This window comes from Ranitomeya imitator, chromosome 6 (genome assembly GCF_032444005.1).
Source record: "Ranitomeya imitator isolate aRanImi1 chromosome 6, aRanImi1.pri, whole genome shotgun sequence".
Lineage (NCBI taxonomy): Eukaryota > Metazoa > Chordata > Amphibia > Anura > Dendrobatidae > Ranitomeya > Ranitomeya imitator.
Window position 1 is genome coordinate 53,744,580 of NC_091287.1, and position 19,138 is coordinate 53,763,717.

At 42.8% G+C, this 19,138-nt stretch overlaps 1 protein-coding gene across 12 annotated transcripts in view; it reads right to left on the bottom strand.

Annotated features, from left to right (window-relative positions):
* Nucleotides 1-19,138, bottom strand: part of PARD3 (par-3 family cell polarity regulator) — a 693,206-nt gene that overhangs the window by 474,744 nt on the left and 199,324 nt on the right. For all 12 annotated transcript variants that reach the window (XM_069729684.1, XM_069729681.1, XM_069729677.1 and 9 more), the window contains exon 3: nucleotides 3,236-3,416. In XM_069729684.1, the coding sequence (XP_069585785.1) occupies nucleotides 3,236-3,416 (181 nt within the window). The remainder of the gene's footprint in view (nucleotides 1-3,235; nucleotides 3,417-19,138) is intronic.

Here is a 19,138-nt window from a genome sequence, read left to right on the forward strand (position 1 = left end):
TTCGCTGACTTTCCTTCCTCTGATAGAGCAATGGCTTGGTCTGATGAATGGCACTTGGATTCACTATGGTTCCGATTTGATGTTTGTATGTCCAAAGTAGGCCCTTTTGGCGGTGTAGAGAGGCGAGCAGTGTATAGTGGTCATTACATAGACATTGTATAGCTACTTAGGAACATGTCCATTATTTTTGAAGTAGGGTACAAGAATAACATTCTCCTTTAGGCAACTATAAAAGTGTTATTTCGGTACAATACGGTAAAGTATGGTTATTCATCGTCTCCATGTTTAATACTATAGTGCTATCAGAGTGCACTGTCCAACCTAAGCCTTTCTTTGATGAGTCTGGTTCAAGTAAGCACAGACACAACAATATGGCAGCCGTAACAGAGATTGCGTGTGACACAAAAACTAGAAATGAGCAAAAAGATTTGCTGGAACCTGGTTGAGTTACCACATATGTAGTACGTGGCTGCTGGACCAGAGCCCTGCAAACATCTTCCTGCTGGTCATCATCTCTCCAGATTAGTAGGCTCAGGGCAACGTCATGTCTGCGTCGTGCCACAAACAATGACGTCACACCGGACCTACTAATCAGAATAAGAACTGGGGATAACGGTAGGTAGGAAGAGATTCGTAAGGCTCTAGTTCAGCAGCAACATAAGTAGCACATGGCTGGTGGACTACAGCTCTACAAATATCTTTTTGCTTGGCAGCATCTCTCACGATTAGTAGGCCAAGTGTCATCACTTTATACCGAACCTACTAATCAGAAGAATTGCTGGGGATATCAGTAGGTAGGAAGAGTTTCGTACGGCTCTGGCTCAGAGGCCACATAGGTAGTACGTGGCTGGTGGACTAGAGTCCTGCAAACATCTTCCTGCTTGTCGGCTTCTCACCTGATTAGTAGGCCCAGTGTCTTGACTTCACACCAAACCTAATAATTTGAAGAACTGCTGAGGATACCAGTAGGTAAGGAGAGATTCATGAGGCTACTGATGTGGCTGCTGTACCAAGGTTCTACAATCTTTATTTGCTCAAAATGAATGTGGTTTTACACAGATTTACCCTAGTTTTGCTAAACTGTTTTGGACAATCAGCTTGTAGAAGTGAAACAAGGTAAAACCACTTGGCCTCGGTTCTGTACAGTTTGGTACACGACGATTATGACTGTATGCCTCCTTAAGACATCAACACAACTTTGGTGACAGAAATACTTGTTGAACTGGTGATTTTTGCAAATCATGTCAACTTTATTATATTCCTTTATATGCCTTTTCCAAGTTTGTTCTGAAAGCTGAATCTCAAAAGCGCTTTATAAAAAGTAAGCCTGATCTGGAGGGATTTCATCAGCCCATTATGAGACCAGCTGGATGTACAGATGTAAAAAAAAAATTTTCCAATGCCCAATTAAAAGATACAGCATGGACCCAAATTGAAGTCCTTCAAACTCAGTCATCATAGTCTTATGTACAATGAGGGCTGCTTGCAACACTACATCATCTAAGCCGACCTTATAATTAACGGCACAGTGTATTTACGCAATTCAGATGCATCTTCTCCCGGCTCTTTCAAACTAAATTATGCTGGTTACGTAAATGTCCTCATAATGCCTAACACATTACCAGGCTTTTGTGTTCTGCTAAATTAGCAAGAGGTCCTTAAAAGAAAAGGCCTGGACACAGAAATGAAAAGAAGGAAGTATTACAAAAAAAATATGTAATTAATTTCACTTTCGAACGACTGAATCTACATTGTTAGAATTGCCCCTCTTTAGCCGCTGTGACCTCTCCCACTAGCTCCGAGCTTTATGTACTCGGGTCACTTCAGGCTGTTTATGCAAACCCTCAATCATCTCAGAGTCCATTATCTATTAATTCAACATACATTTACTGATTCCTGCATAGTTTATTACCTAGAGTGGATGACCTGGAGGAAAAACTGACATCATGGGCAAAGCAAAGAGATCATTTTAATCTCCGTGGATCCTCGTTTACTTTCCTATTTTATGTTACAACCAAGAGAGGGTAAAGAAGTTTGGGAACGTGTCAACAGTTTGTGCTGCCTCAGTCATAGGCAACAGAACATAGTGACAGTCTTCCTAATATCAATAAGCGCTGTGGCATTTCACAGACACCAGTTTTAAAGGGACTGTCGGCACAGAATGACTGTCCAAACCAAATAAAGGCGCTCGATGTACCTGTGGCGTGGCCAGACCGTTCTGTACAACTTTCTGCTACTTGTTTTCCATCTAGCTCTGACCTTTTCTGGCTCTATAAAGTTAGAGCTGTCAATCAAAATAGAAGGGGGCGGCGATAGAGGGAAGACAAGTAGGTGGGGGTGCATTTACAAGTTTGGCCACTAAGTGTGCATGGTGTCCGTACTTGGTGTGAACAGTCATTCTGTACTGAGACAGTCTCTTTAAACAGTGAGGGATTTAGGCTCCTTTTTGCAAAATTAAGTTTGATTGATTGGTCGTTCTCTTTATATGTAATAATCAAAAAGAGGTTTATGTATAATTAGATACTAGTGATGAGCGATGAGGTGTTATCTAATCATGCTTGTGTGCCGAGTGACTTCGGCGTGCTCGAAAACTACACTCGAGTCCCGGCAGCTGCATGATCAGCTGCAAAACATAAGTGGAGTGGAATAGGAGGGGAGTCAACCAGCGATAGCTGTGAGGGATCGGAATTAATTTTAACAAGCACTGCGTAATCATTAGGGGTTATAACAGTGGGACACGGATTAGCTTACCATTGGGGGAAGCGTCCTATATGGCAAAGCATAGTCCAAAGCAAACAGCTCATTTATGTGTTCTTTAAACTAGGGTTACACAGGACTTTGGCCGAGACAGCTTTCGGACCACCGTAGTTCTTTCAGTGGTCGTGTAGCCCTAGCCTAAACGTCTTCCCGACATATGACGAACGTCTTAAAGCATGGGTTGTCCACTTTGGACTATGCTTTGCTTTGTACACAGTGGGTTACACCTGTGGTTGGACGCCATAGGACATTGTCAAATGAATAATATAATGCAATGATGATGTAACTCAGAAAATTGTGTAAGCGATCAAAATAAGCAAAAAATTATATCACTTAGGTTTTTGGGTGTTCTGACTTTTAGGTCTAATATTTAATCTGTACGGTAAAGCTTTGGTGAGCTGGCGTCAACTACATTCGATTAATTCTCTTCTACCAGGTTAGGAAAGGTCTTTCATATTGGTGACATGGAGTTACCTACTTGATCGCAGAACTGAAGGGGTGACCTCAATTTCACTTGTTGCTTGGTAAGGCTGGAAAGCTGATATACTGTTCGTTCCAAGTTCACTGCCAAAGATTTCCGGGCTTTGCGTGCCAGTAGAACTCGCGCTCGTGCCATCTCCCCCATGATGTGGATCTTGTTCTTCATATATAGCTACAAGCTGTTGATGGAAGAAAATAAAAACTTGTCAAATTCTAAAATGGCGAGCAGAAGGCCGACCAGATGCAGAACACTGGCAAAACAATAAACCAGAAGGCAATTGGTTGCAGCTACCAAGTAAAACACAAAGCTATAGGGGAAATCCTGTACGCCACATGAAACATATAATAAATCCATTACACGCGCTTCACGTTACCATATAAAGATTTATATACATGAAAAACTGCGTTACAGTAACTAGAGGAATAAGATTACCAAAAAATGCTCGGTACGAGAATATCACAAACATGTGGTTGAATTTTAATTATTTTTGCAGTCACTTCCCCATAATTTACTTGACTTCAAGAGCTTGAGGGAATTTGCTGAAAATCCATAGCACACAGCCGATAACGTAATAGTATAATAAAGAAAAAGAACATAAAACACCTTTCAAATTGCTCACAGTCCTAGTGCTGCTGCTCAGGTGGTCCCTACTGGTCCTAAATCCGGTCCCTTTCAGCATATCACTGGCCTTAGGGATCAGGTGCCATACATGCCAGCATCAGTACTGAGGTTAGTAACTGGATGTAGCAGTCACGTGTGTTATGTGTTATGTTTGCTAATGACAGGTGTTATGAAGGCAATCCAGAAACACAGTGTGCTTAGCGATCAGAGCGCACACAGTGATCTGACAAATACCCAAAAATACAAGAACGAGCTCTGAGACGTGGAAACTCTGTAGACTGCCTCTATCTACCTGATCCTATCCTAAACACAACTAAAAGCGGCTGTGGATTGCGCCTAACAACTACCTAGGCAACTCGGCACAGCCTAAGAAACTAGCTAGCCTGAAGATAGAAAAATAGGCCTGACTTGCCCCAGAGAAATTCCCCAAAGGAAAAGGCAGCCCCCCACATATAATGACTGTGAGTAAGATGAAAAGACAAAACGTAGGGATGAAATAGATTCAGCAAAGTGGGGCCCGATATTCTAGGACAGAGCGAGGACAGTAAAGCGAACTTTGCAGTCTACAAAAAACCCTAAAGCAAAACCACGCAAAGGGGGCAAAAAAAAACCCACCGTGCCGAACTAACGGCATGGCGGTACACCCTTTGCGTCTCAGAGCTTCCAGCAAAACAAAAGACAAGCTGGACAGAAAAAAAGCAACAAAAAAGCAAAAAGCACTTAGCTATACAGAGCAGCAGGTCACAGGAACAATCAGGAGAAGCTCAGATCCAACACTGAAACATTGACAAGGAGCAAGGATAGCAGCATCAGGCGGAGTTAAGTAATGAAGCAGTTAACGAGTTCACCAGAACACCTGAGGGAGGAAGCTCAGAAGCTGCAGTACCACTTGTGACCACAGGAGTGAATTCAGCCACAGAATTCACAACAGTTATGTGCAGGATCAGCGGTGACCACAGGAACATCGGGATAGCGTTCAAGCTGCTGCAGCTGCTCGCTTCCAATCATTACGTAGCTGGGGCTTTAATAGTAACTGCTCCCAATAGATTGAGTGTCCTGTAATCACTCCCCCTGATTATTGACAGACACTATGCTCTGCACACACTGCAGAGAATGTTAGCTGAGGATCAGGGGGTGTGATTACAGCACGCTCACGGTAGTGATTGCCGACTGATCACAGCCATATCTCCGACCTTGTGACTGGACTCCAGCAGCTGCAGGGAAAATATAACTCCATTTTCTCCCAATAGCTGCACTTCCAGTTTGATTCCCACATATTTTAAAAATGGTATTTTTCTGTAGACTTAGTGCTGGGGCTGCAGATAAGTACAATTTAGATTTTTTTTATTTTCCCTTCATGACAGGTTCCCTTTCAGCACAGCTCAGAGATTTCTGTGCAGAAGGCCGTTCGTGTACTGCTGAGCTGGCTGTCAGTCAGTGCCGGGATCGTGGTTACAGCAGCCACTCACTATGCACTGAGCAGTGAATGAAGCCGCGCCGGCTGAACCTCCATGACTGAAAGCCTGAGGCTGCCAGGAGGAACAAAGTTAATTTCCTACCAGTAGCCGAGTTCTCAGTGCAGGCCCCAAGCAACTTCAGAACGCTATTGACCTGCAGATTAACCCTTTTTTTTTTTTTTTTGCATGACTGGTTCTCTTCAACATATATAAACTAACTGTAAAGCGGACATGTATGCTTCCCTGACATATGTCAGTTTTAGTAATTAATTGCATTCCTTAAAACACGGTACTACTGGAAAATCTTTTCTTAGAATAGTCCACTGTTCCTCTGTTATTATGCCTGGAAATGTAAGAATAAATTGACAATCAAGTGTTAGTTAGTTCTGACCCTGCACAATGACCCTGTTCTATCAATACTTGTTGTGTGCGGACACATCCCTTTCACAAGTTGTCTAGTAACATGCGTACAATACAGTTCAAGCAGAATATGCTACAGAAATGGCATTTCTTGGGAAATTCAAGCATTTACTTGGACATGTCAGTGGAGCTGATGGGCCCTCTTTACATCATGAAGTTAAGTGAAAAGCATTTATCCATCCTGTAACTATGCAGCATAAACACCACAATCTAAAAGCATAGCAATAATCATGTTACACTCCATGAAATGCTACCATTGATTACCCCTCCTCCAATCATCTAGAGAAATAATAGACTTTTACAAGTATTACTGCAGTCTGGTTCCCTGAAATAATTGCAGTGTCACATACACTATATCGGAGCATGAGAATAAGCAGCTGGACAGCGAAACTGGTCAAAATTGCTCTAATGTGATCATTTTTTCTTGTAAGAACAAAATTATGGAAAGACAGAGACCAGGCTAGAAAAGACTAAGTGAAATTTGTCATGTACAGTAATAGGTTTAGTTAGACAGCATTCCAGGACACGGCAAAAATCGGCAACCGGACTTCCAGGACTAGATTACAACCACACCGTGCTAAATACCGGCACTGATTAACAGGGGAAAAGTTACAAGATTGAAACAGATAACGAAAATGTCCAAAAATATTTTATCTATATTATAAAAGAAAAAGAAAAAAAATGACAATTTTGTCTATGGCCACTAGGCTTAACATTAGGCTCAGACTTCCTGTTCTATTCACACGACTTTTCAGCAGTCTTATTATCATTACAGACAGGATTACAGTGAACAGTAACAACTACCGGTATATACCACAGGAACCAACATTCACAATATGTGATTATAGCTTAAAGGGGTTGTCTGGCCTTAGGCTACGTGCCTGAAGTCACTCCTTATGACTGTAGACTTCTGAATTCTCACACCGTGCACACGGCGGGCTGTGAGGATTTGCAGACACTGGGAGCGAACATATGACCGCAAATATATGTTTTGCATACTTCCGGCCACATTCCTACTATGGATGCCTGCCAAAGCAATTGTATTAAGTGAGGTTACGCATGTGTAGTTGGCACGTGAATGCACGTTACTGGCGGTCCAGAGCCCACCGTTGGAAAATCCGCACATTGCTCCCACTGCACAATGAGAGGATTTACAAGTCTGCAGTCACATGGAGTGACTGCAGACATGTGGTATAAAGGCAGGACAACTCGCCGTCACAATGACCTTAGCCCAAATGAGAGAACAGCAAGAAAATATATATTTCCAAGTCAATGAGTCAGTGTTAAGTCTATTGCTGCCTATGTCCACGTGGCTGCTAAAGACCAGGCAGAAGTGTAGTATTACGCTTAGAAGCCAGCGGGGGGATAGTGCAATAGTTGTGAATTTTTCATTTTAACATGGGAATAAGAAAAGTTGAAATAAAACTTTGTTAAATAAAGTATATCTAACATAGAAATCCGATTTAAACAATAGGACCTTTTTATCATTTATATTTTTATTTTACTCACTCCTTTAGCGCCATTAGTTCCACACCACTTTACAGACATTATTGGCATGACACATTCTTTTACTTCTGAAGTGTATGGCCACCTGTAGACCTGAGAAACTTTAAAAGGGGGAAAACCAGCAGCTTTCAGTGAAGTCATTGCTTCTTTATCTAGGAGAAGGATGGCAAATCTTGCATTATTCATGACTTGAAGAATTAGTAGCAACTTTGAGTGTGAAATGATGTTTGACAACCACAGGAGGCGGCAATGACTGGGAGTCAGACTGATCAGCCTGACAGACGAACGTGTCCTCCATTCCCAGCGCGATCCAAGTGTTCTGCTGTTAGAACATCTCTCGAGCATCGGGCGTCATCAACTCCTTCACGAGGCCGATACAGAATGAAGAACAGGGCAAAGGAAACGAGACAGTGCTCAAACCAGAACCACATGCTTTCCTCATCTGCTCCATCTGAGCTGAACTGCCAGTGAGACACGTTTTATATATAACAGCCAGAGAGAACACAGCCATAAGACAGAAGAAAGAAATCTAAGAAAACAGCCAGACAGATGTGACATCTTCGAGCAATTGTCAGTACACGGAACAGACCCAAATAAGAAAAGAGAAGGACTGGAGATACATTGTAGCCAATACTAACTGTTTATTTGGCTTCCCTATGCAGTAACAAAGCAACAACATTGTATCAACCTGTACACAGGACGGGACACCACGTGTGGGAGCTCACAAGAGACAGGCAATAGCGCCATATAGTGCCATAGTGGAAAGACTAATGCACAGCGTGACACTATGGACACTACAGGGCCAGGCTCACATCAAACACAACCTCAAACTGTGGCATCACAATCCAAATTTTTTTTTCTAGCTTCTTCTTACATTATGTTCAGATTCTTTCATCCTAACACTGATAAAATTTGGTTTGTAAAGAAAAAGGAAGGAAATGTTAGCAGTAAATTCCAGTTCCTTACTTATGATAAAAAATGTGCAAAGGGCAATATGGTCTTATCCAACAGATGTAGTAGGTGAATAAATGCGGTAGTAATAATAATAATAATCTTTATATAGCAGCAGCGCCAACATATTCCGCATCGCTTTACAGTTTTAAACACAACAGTCATAAGTAACAACGTTAACAATACAATAATTAAAGTGAAAATAAGACGACCCTGCTCGTGAGAGCTTACAATCTACAATGAGGCGGGGGAGATACAATGTACAGGTGTGTATTTACAATGATGTATTTACAATGATGGTCCAGCCATCTTCAGGAGGTGGGGGATAGATGGAGATAGTGAATGGGCCACACACACAAACATAAAATGACTGATTACTGAATGTAATAGGCCGCTCTGAACAAATGTGTTTTGGAGCGAGCACCTAAAACTGCAAATTGTGGATGATCCTAATATCTTGGGGTAGAGCATTCCAGAGGATTGGCGCAGCACGGGAGAAGTCTTGTAGTCGAGAGTGGGAGGTTCGGATTAGTGCAGAGGTTAGTCGAAAGTCATTTGCAGAGCGCAGCGGTCTGTTAGGCCGATAGACAGAAATGAGGGAGGAGATATAAGGGGGTGCCGCACTGTGGAGAGCTTTGTGGGTGAGAGCAAGTAATGTGAATTGTATCCTGTGATGAATGGGCAGCCAGTGTAACGACTCGAAGAGCGGACGCGTCCGAGTAACGGAAACGGTTGCGTCCGGTGCGGAAACGTTGCGGTTTAAAAGATGCAGCATGTCACTTTTTTGTGAATCTGCAGCGTTTTTGTACCCACTCCATTATAGAAAACCGCAAAGGTAAAAAATGCAGCAAATCCACAAGAAAACCGCAGCAAAAACGCACAAAAAATGCTGCGGAACCACACAAAAAACGCAACAAATCCGCAGGTGCGTTTTCTGCCAGGAGAGGCAGAATCCGCACCAGAAATTCCTAAGCCTAATCCGCAACGTGTGCACATAAGCCTTTAAGTCAAGGAGGAAGGAGTCAGTTTGACCTTTTAACGCGTTGATAATAAACCACCTTCATGTTATTGATGTTTTGGATCTTTCTTTGGAATTCAGCAGCCCAGATGATATCCATTTCCCAATTTGTCTCCTTACTGAACATGATGGCTTTTCTAAAATTATCTATTCCACTATTGGACTGTGGTGTTAGAAAGGGAAAGAGGGAGAAATAGGGTTTAAAAAGGGGAGAATGTGAAATAGAAGGGGGAAAGGGATGTTTAAGTAGAGTAGATTCATTACACTATGACCACAAAATCAGAAGAATGACTTACTCTCTCCTGTCTATGGGACTTCAGGAAATAGCAAAAAGCTGTACTCTGCAATCCCATAGACAAAAAATGGAGCAGAGGAATGTTTTAGCGATGCAGAAATTATTATATTTTGAGAATAACCCTATGAGGACCAAAGGTAACCCTCCAACAGGTGCCTCTTAGATCTCAGTGGAAGGATAAACAAAATAACTTTTGTTGAAGCACCTTTATCTTTAAGTGATGAAAAATACAACTGTAAAAAACAAACGTGTTTCAGCCCTTCATCAGGGCCTTCATCAGACACAATAAAACACCAAGTTACAAACACAGTGAAAATGGGCAGGCAATAGATTTACCACCATAAACAATCATGTTTAATTATCAAAATACAAATAGACAATACAATAAACCATTTCACCCTTTATAGGTTTGTTACTTTAGCAACTGAACCTGATGAAGGCCCTGAGGTTGGGCTGAAACACACTGTACACTTTACTAGAAGAAAAAGATTTTACAAATTGTCAGCCCCTTGCACATGTTTTTCCTCCGCTGTGGATTTCGAGCAGGCCATATCAAGTTGTTGCCCACTGTTGTAAGAGCTGAACAGCTAATGATGGAGATTACCTCGGCTTTTTACCATTTACCTAAAAATTCTTTATAGCGGGGTTACTTTCTTAAAGGGGTTGTCAGGTTTAGAAAAACTAAGACATTTAATTTCTTATATTTTATCAAATGGCAGATATAGGACGTTACTCTCTTTAGGGGACATGACACGGTTTCTGCATTACGCAGACACCATATAATGCTTTGCTTCACCTGTGGGGGCACTGCAGGGGCACTGACTAAGGGCAGCTGCTTTGCCCACAGACCACAGTTGCTCTTTGAAGGATGTAACAATGGGAAACCTTCTTATCTTATTTTTAGGTGTCATATTTATGAAAATCTCTGATACTGATGATTTGAAGGGGAAACCTTAAACTACTGGGCAGAGTGTTTTAAAATAGTAAATCTGGGTTAAAAAGTTATTCAATTTAATTTTGCACAAAGTTAATAAAGTGACAATGAAATATAAAAAATAAATAAATAATACACAAAACACCAATATCTACAAAACACCAGAATCTCTTTCTAGGTACAGCTTAGACTGGCAGCAAATGGAAACCATCTGCGGCATCAAGTTAGGAGCATCTTAAAACATCTTCAGACCGGCAGATGGCATAAAACAGCTTTGTTCCACTGACAGTAGCAGCAGAGGGAAGGGGCAAACTTTTCATGGCTTTCCAAAAAGAGCATGAAAGCATTTGCTGTGTGAAAGGGGGATGAGGGCATTTCAAAGGATTCACATTTGGCCCCTTCTGTTATTTAAAAAAATAAATAAAATCTGCCTGGCATTAACCTCGTGTGGCACAGGAAGATTTGGCATGTACAATTACAAATTCAGAATCGGCTCATTTATTTTATAAACATAACATATTCTATAACACACAAAATTAATTCCCAAAAGTACAGATTCAGTTATTTTAGCTTTTTTTTTGTGTGTAAAGAAAAAAAAGAAATTGCGCAAAACTTATTAATATACATACGTAGAGTAAATGACATAAGGTATGAAATAAAGATTACAGCAAGGTATAAGCGATTCTGCAGAATTTTGTTTTGTTGCCAAGGAGATAAATAGCAACTTTTTAAATTCATACACTATCTTTATAGAAGGTGATTAGGTTTGCTTCCAGTTTGCAGAGATAAGGGCATTTAACAGTGCAGAAGACATGAGTATAAATTTGGGAGAATGACAGAAAAGGAGATATGGGACAGGTCTGGTAAGGGAGATAAACCAAGAATCATTAGGGATTTTGCTGTCTTCCTGTTGAGTTATTAATGACATCATATAAAGCAATAATCTTTGGACATGCTACCGGGTATGAGAATTATTGCCTTTTTCTTTAATACTTTGAACCATGTCAACCATATATTATTTCACAGAAATGCTGCAGACACATACTATCAAAACAGAGACCATATTAAAAATATATTATATATACACAGATATGTACACACAGATATATATTCTATACTAGATGGTGGCCTGATGTATGTAGCAGCCACATAGTAGATAGCACAGGCCACGTAGTATATAGGAGCCATGTAGTATATAGCAGACAAATACTACGCGACCTGTGCTATATACTATGTGGCTGCTATATACATACATGACTAAAAGACACACACACTAATACAACCCAATAAAATATAATTCATATATCTGGAAAAATAGATAGATATAGTATATACAGTCATGGCCAAAAGTATTGACACCCCTGCAATTCTGTCAGCTAATACTCATTTTCTTCCTGAAAATGATTGCAAACACAAATTATTTGGTATTATCTTCATTTAATTTGTCTTAAATGAAAAAACACAAAAAGAATTGTCCTAAAGCCAAATTGGATATAATTCCACACCAAACATAAAAAGGGGGTGGACAAAAGTATTGGCACTGTTCGAAAAATCATGTCATGCTTCTGTAATTTGTGTAATTAACAGCACCTGTAACTTACCTGTGGCACCTAACAGGTGTTGGCAATGACTAAATCACACTTGCAGCCAGTTGACATGGATTAAAGTTGACTCAACCTCTGTCCTGTGTCCTTGTGTGTACCACATTGAGCATGGAGAAAAGAAAGACCAAAGAACGGTCTGATGACTTGAGAAACCAAATTGTGAGGAAGCATGAGCAATCTCAAGGCTACAAGTCCATCTCCAAAGACCTGAATGTTCCTGTGTCTACCGTGCGCAGTGTCATCAAGAAGTTTAAAGCCCATGGCACTGTGGCTAACCTCCCTAGGTGTGGACGGAAAAGAAAAATTGACAAGAGATTTCAACGCAAGATTGTGCGGATGTTGGATAAAGAACCAAGACTAACATCCAAACAAGTTCAAGCTGCCCTGCAGTCCGAGGATACAACAGTGTCAACCCGTACTATCCATCGGCATCTGAATGAAAAGGGACTGTATGGTAGGAGACCCAGGAAGACCCCACTTCTTACTCCGAGACATAAAAAAGCCAGGCTGGAGTTTTCCAAAAATAATAAAAATGAATATATGTGTATCTTAGCCTAGTAACTCTCCATCTTTTAGTCTATGTTCTTGGGCTTTGGTTTATTATATACATACATACATATTGTAGAATACCCGATGCGTTAATACAGGCCACGCAGTATATAACACAGCCAAAATAGTATATAACACAGCCCACGCAGTATATAGCAGCCATGCAGTATATAACACAAGCCACATAGTATATAACACTGCCTACGTAGTATATAACACAGGCCATGCAGTATACAACAGTGGCCACGTAATATATAGCACAGGTTACGCAGCACATAACACAGCCCATATAGTATCTAACACTGGCCAAGTAGTATATAGCAGCCACGCTGTATATAACGCAGCCCACGCGCTATATAACACAGCCCACGTAGTATATAGCAGTGTGGACACATATCAGTGTTAAAAAAAAATAATTAAAATAAAAAATAGTTCTATACTCACCCGCCGGGATCCAGCGAAGTTGTCCCTATGCGCGCGACTGCCGCCATCTTCCGTTCCCAGGATGCATTGCGAAATTACCTAGATGACTTAGCGGTCTCGCAAGACCGCTAAGTCTTCTGGGTAATTTCGCAAAGCATCTCTGGGAACGGAAGATGGCGGCTGCCGTGAGCGCATCGTCGGACTACGGAAGGTGAGCATAGCAGGTTTTTGTTTATTAATGAATTTTAACATTAGATCTTTTTACTATTGATGCTGCATAGGCAGCATCAATAGTAAAAACTTGGTCACACAGGGTTAATAGCAGTGGTTACGGAGTGCGGTACCCGCGGCCTTTACCGCTGGCATTAACCCTGTGTGAGCGGTGAGTGGAGGGGAATATGCGGGCGCCGGCACTGACTGCAGGGGAGTAGGGAGGCACTAATCGGACTGTGCCCGTCGCTGATTGGTCGCGGCAGCCATGAAGCCATGACAGGCAGCTGGCGAGACCAATTAGCGACGCAGGATTTCCGTGACGGAAGTTGCCGACAGACAGATGGAAGTACCCCTTAGACAATTAGATAGATAGATGCAAGTAGGGGTACGTGAGTTCTAAAATAAATATATATATATATATATATATATATATATATATATATATATATATATATATATATATATATATATATATATATATATATATATATTGTAGCGCGTCTAAAGGTTGTATAGTCGACGGGAGGTATGTATCACAGAGAAGGCTTGTCGCTGTGATGTAACCCGGAGTGTTTTCTTTAGTACACATAAAGCAATAAGGAATTGTTTAGGATATTTGGGTCCGGGTTACGAGTAGCTATGAGAGATGGGAGGGTCTGGCTTCCCATATACCTCACCCGTGGGTAAGGGGCATAACCATGCCTGTCTATGTTTGTTTCAGGACCTGTGCTGATGTCATAACCACATGTCTAATCATGTGACATTACCTCACCAATGGGTGTGGTTTCAGGCTACATAATGGAGGTGTGTAGCACATGGTGTGAGAGTGTTTGGGAGTCTGCCAATGTGGACAGACTTCCATGTGTCCAGGCTCAACACTACAGAGTGGTCTGTGGCTTCAGATAGAGCCTGAGTGCAGGACGTTGCACAGCCTGTGTGCCCACAGGCCTGAGAAGAGCAGAGCTTTTCTATGGACTTTAATGCTATGTCGGCCTGATGTACGGACTGTTTTCCTTTCTGTTCCTGTCTTGCTGGTTTATGGAGCAAATAAACCCACATGGACATTAAAGAGAATGTGCCTCCTGTTTCCTCCTACGCACCTGAGCGGGTACATATATATATATATATATATATATATATATATATATATATATATATATATATATATATATATATATAATGCTTTAGTACGTATAGAACTAAAAGGAGTTGGGAAAGAGGGCAGACCACCACGTCTCCACCCCTGGGTGTGGTTCACTTTAGAAAATGGGGCCCGTTTGTCTCACACATGGCTGTGTGTATGGAGGTGTGCAGATCTCCTGAATTGAGTGCCTTTGCTAAAGGACTAAAGGTACCGTCACACTGAACGATATCGCTAGCGATCCGTGGCGTTGCAGCGTCCTGGATAGCGATATCGTTCAGTTTGACACACAGCAGCGATCAGGATCCTGCTGTGATGTCGTTGGTCACTGCAGAAAGTCCAGAACTTTGTTTCGTCGCTGGACTCCCTGCAGACATCGCTGAATCGGCGTGTGTGACGCCGATTCAGCGATATCTTCACTGGTAACCAGGGTAAACATTGGGTTAGTAAGCGCAGGGCCGCACTTAGTAACCCGATGTTTACCCTGGTTACCAGCGTAAAAGTAAAAAAACAAACACTACATACTTACCTTCCGCTGTCTGTCCCCGGCGCTCTGCTTTTCTCTGCACTGTGAGCGCCGGCCAGCCGGAAAGCAGAGCGGTGACGTCACCACTGTGCTTTACGGCCAGCACTTACACAGTGCAGAGGAAAGCAGGGCGCCAGAGGACAGACAGCGGAAGGTAAGTATGTAGTGTTTGTTTTTTTACTTTTACGCTGGTAACCAGGGTAAACATCGGGTTACTAAGCGCGGCCCTGCGCTTAGTAACCCGATGTTTACCCTGGTTACCAGGGAACCGGCATCGTTGGTCACTGGAGAGCTGTCTGTGTGACAGCTCTCCAGCGACCAAACAGCGACGCTGCAGCGATCGGCATCGTTGTCGGTATCGCTGCAGCGTCGCTTACTGTAAGCCAAATAAGTGATTTTCACAGGGAAATGTGTCAAATGGGTGATCGACCAATGTGGATGTATTCTTATCCCCCATACTCTGGAATTCCACGCCTCACCACGTCCGATTATCCACCACCCTCGGATCCTTCAGACGGAACCTGAAAACCCATCTCTTCAGGAAAGCCTACAGCCTGCAATAACCATTCTGCGACCTAACCAACCACCCGAGCTGCTGCCACGTCACCGACCACCCGAGCTGCCGCCACGTCACTGACCACCCAAACTGCCGCCACGTCACCGACCACCCTAGCTGCCGCCACGACCACCCGAGCTGCCGCCTCACCACCACCAGTGCTGCAGCACACCAACCTCCTGTCTCTTCCCCACTATCCTGTAGAATGCAAGTCCGCAAGGACAGGATCCTCTCCCCTCTTTACCAGTCTGTCAATGTAAATTTGTTTACTGTTAACGCTATCTATATCTCTGTATGTAACCTCTTTCCACATGTACAGCACCATGGAATTAATGGTGCAATATAAATAATAATAATAATAATAATAATTCTTACGACTCCTCAATACCAATTGATGCCATATTTCCACATCTCTGGCTTTGCTGGGAATGGTGAATGAACACAAACTTTGGGACTATATTAAGAACTTTAAGGGGGGTTCAAAAAATACTTTCCTACTTGGTCAACCAAGACATTTCCTATTGAGCAATCTTCCTAGTGTGTTCGGGATCTGTGACAATCCCACGTTTTCTACATAGTCAAGTACAGTTTGCCACGATGGATTTAACGCCTCGCCAGTGCGCTCTAATTTTCACAGTTTAAGGGAAACTGCAGTGAAAACAATATGATAGAATATAAAACAAATGAGCAAATCAAACTGCTAATGTTCAGTCTCCGGCTCAGTCATTTAATGGTTTGCAGTTGCTCTATCAACATAACACTGAGAAAAAAAAAAAAAAAAAAGTAGTAAAGTCTTTGATTTAGAAGCTAATTGTTTGGAAAACCTGCTAATCCGGCAACTTCATACACACACAAAAAAAAAAAATTGTACATGTGTAGCAGGAAATCTCTCCCTGGTTGGGAACTCTGGGAGTGTAGAATCCTCAAAGGAACAATGAGGAGCAACCAGGACATTCCGTGAAGACCTAAAGGTACCGTCACACTTTAGCGACGCTGCAGCGATACCGACAACGATCCGGATCGCTGCAGCGTCGCTGTTTGGTCGCTGGAGAGCTGTCACACAGACCGCTCTCCAGCGACCAACGATGCCGGTAACCAGGGTAAGCATCGGGTAACTAAGCGCAGGGCCGCGCTTAGTAACCCGATGTTTACCCTGGTTACCATCCTAAAAATAAAAAAAAAAAAAAAAAACAGTACATACTTACAACCGTCTGTCCTCCAGCGCTGTGCTCTGCACTCCTCCTGTACTGGCTGTGAGCACAGCGGCCGGAAAGCAGAGCGGTGACGTCACCGCTCTGCTTTCCGGCTGACCGACGCTCACAGCCAGAGCAGGAGGAGTGCAGAGCACAGCGCTGGAGGACAGACAGCGGTAGGTAAGTATGTACTGTTTGTTTTTTTTTACTTTTAGGATGGTAACCAGGGTAAACATCGGGTTACTAAGCGCGGCCCTGCGCTTAGTTACCCGATGTTTACCCTGGTTACCAGTGAAGACATCGCTGAATTGGTGTCACACACGCCGATTCAGCGATGTCTTCGGGGAGTCCAGCGACCAAATAAAGTTGTGGACTTTCTTCCCCGACCAGCGACAACACAGCAGGGGCCTGATCGCTGCTGCCTGTCACACTGGACGATATCGCTAGCGAGAACGCTGCAACGTCACGGATCGCTAGCGATATCGTCTAGTGTGACGGTACCTTAAGTACCAAGACCAATCTCAATAGTCATATGAATGGTCCCCAAAAAAGGAAGCCAATAAGGGCGGCAAAGCCTATGACTTTACAATGCCGCCTATCAGGCCACAATGTCAACCTGTAATTCAAGCCTTATCCAGTGCCGATCTCTGTCTGCAGGTTATGGCATAGGAAGAGAAGGCAAGTTGCTGCTAATTGCCTGTTTGTACATAATGGTCAGAGATGTAAGAAGCATTGCAGGGGTCCTCTCCTCAGGAGGGTTTAACAAGAACTGACATACTGGATACACATACAAGAATGTGTGGTCCTAAACATGCAGGACCGAACTATGAGAGCGCAACCGCAACTCCACAAGATATAAGAGAAACCTACAAGCGAACAGGAGTAAACTCTCATGTATAAATATAGAAAAGTAAATAGAACCCTGAGTCTCAGAATAATAATATCAAAAAGTTAAATTTTATTTAGACAAGGCTCATAATAAATACAAAACGTGGCTAAAAGCCTAAATACACAAAACAAGACACGAGAGCAAGGAGAAACCACATAAAAATAACTAACTGCCCAAAGAGGTATGCCCCTAAATGTTGGTGTTTATGAGAGGACAAAGGATGGGTGAATTAGGCATCCCACCACAAAAGGGCCAATATATAGGGAGCCAACGTATGCTAACATTCCAACCCATACACTCAATATATAGCCACTCATACAACCAAACATAACAGTAGCTTACCCATGTGGGAAAGGAGAACCTCGACAGGCAGCAGGAAGGGCCCCAACGCGCGTTTCGCGAAGTTGGCTTCCTCAGGGGACCATAAGAAACACACCCCAGCAGCCAGCTATATATACTGACTAAGTGGCACCCAATTCAATCAAAGACGCCGCGCCAGGTGCGGCGCATGCGCCGTGCCACCCGCAGCGCCGACTATCACCTTCCAACAGTATACTTACTAAATAACACACAGTTAAATCAAAAGACGCCGCGCCAGATGCGGCGCGTGCGCAATACCGCCCGCAGCGCCAGCCGTCACCTCCGGCAATCCAGACCTCGGCGCGGGTCACGGAAAAACATTTCCTGTGACGTCAAAGACCCGCGCCGGGTCTTACGGATGCCTTCAGCGACGCGGACGGAGTCAGGGCGGAAGTGCGCACGTGCACAGCGCGGCGGCCATCTTGCTTCCTGGATGGAGAGTGGGCAGAGGGTAGAAGGGCTGCCGGTGGGTGTAACAAACTGCGGTATAGATACAAAAAAGAAAACATAACACCAATAAAAGCACTGTTTAGGAGAAAAAGAGGACAACACAAAACAAAAACAGATAAAAGCGTACAAACAGGATCCCAGGCAGTAACAATAGAAACAGAACATTTAAACTGTAATAGTCCATCAGTGTTCTGATCCAAGGTATACGCAATCCAGAAGGTGCTCATTCGCAGTCGATATGTAAATAGTTTTGTTCCACGTTATGGAGAAATTAATCCACATCTAGCCAAACTGGTCAGAGGAAGATATGTTTCCGGAGCACATAAGACAATGGACCTCTTATCACTAAACAAACTCCTCAGGACCCCACGCCATTAGCCTAAAGGTCCCTTCACACTTAACGATAGCGATCCATGACGTTGCAGCATCAGTTTTCCCTGGTTACTCGGGGACCTCGTATCGTTGGTCGCTGGAGAGCCGTCTGTGTGACAGCTCTCCAGCGACCACACAGCGACGCTGCAGCGATCAGGATCGTTGTCTAGATCGCTGCAGCGTCGCTAAATTTGACGGTACCTTAAGAATATACAGTTTTGATTTTGAAGCGGCTCCAGTGCGATATCCCCATTCAAAACTGTTTCAAATTCTCTTTGATGTGGATTATGAAGCAGATCCAGTTCAAAATCCACATAATAAAATTGGTATGTTAATACAGATTGTTTTTTATGCAGATTTTTCAGTCTGGAAAAAAACATCTATGTAAAAGAGGAAAAAAAAAAAAAAAAGAGAAATTTTTG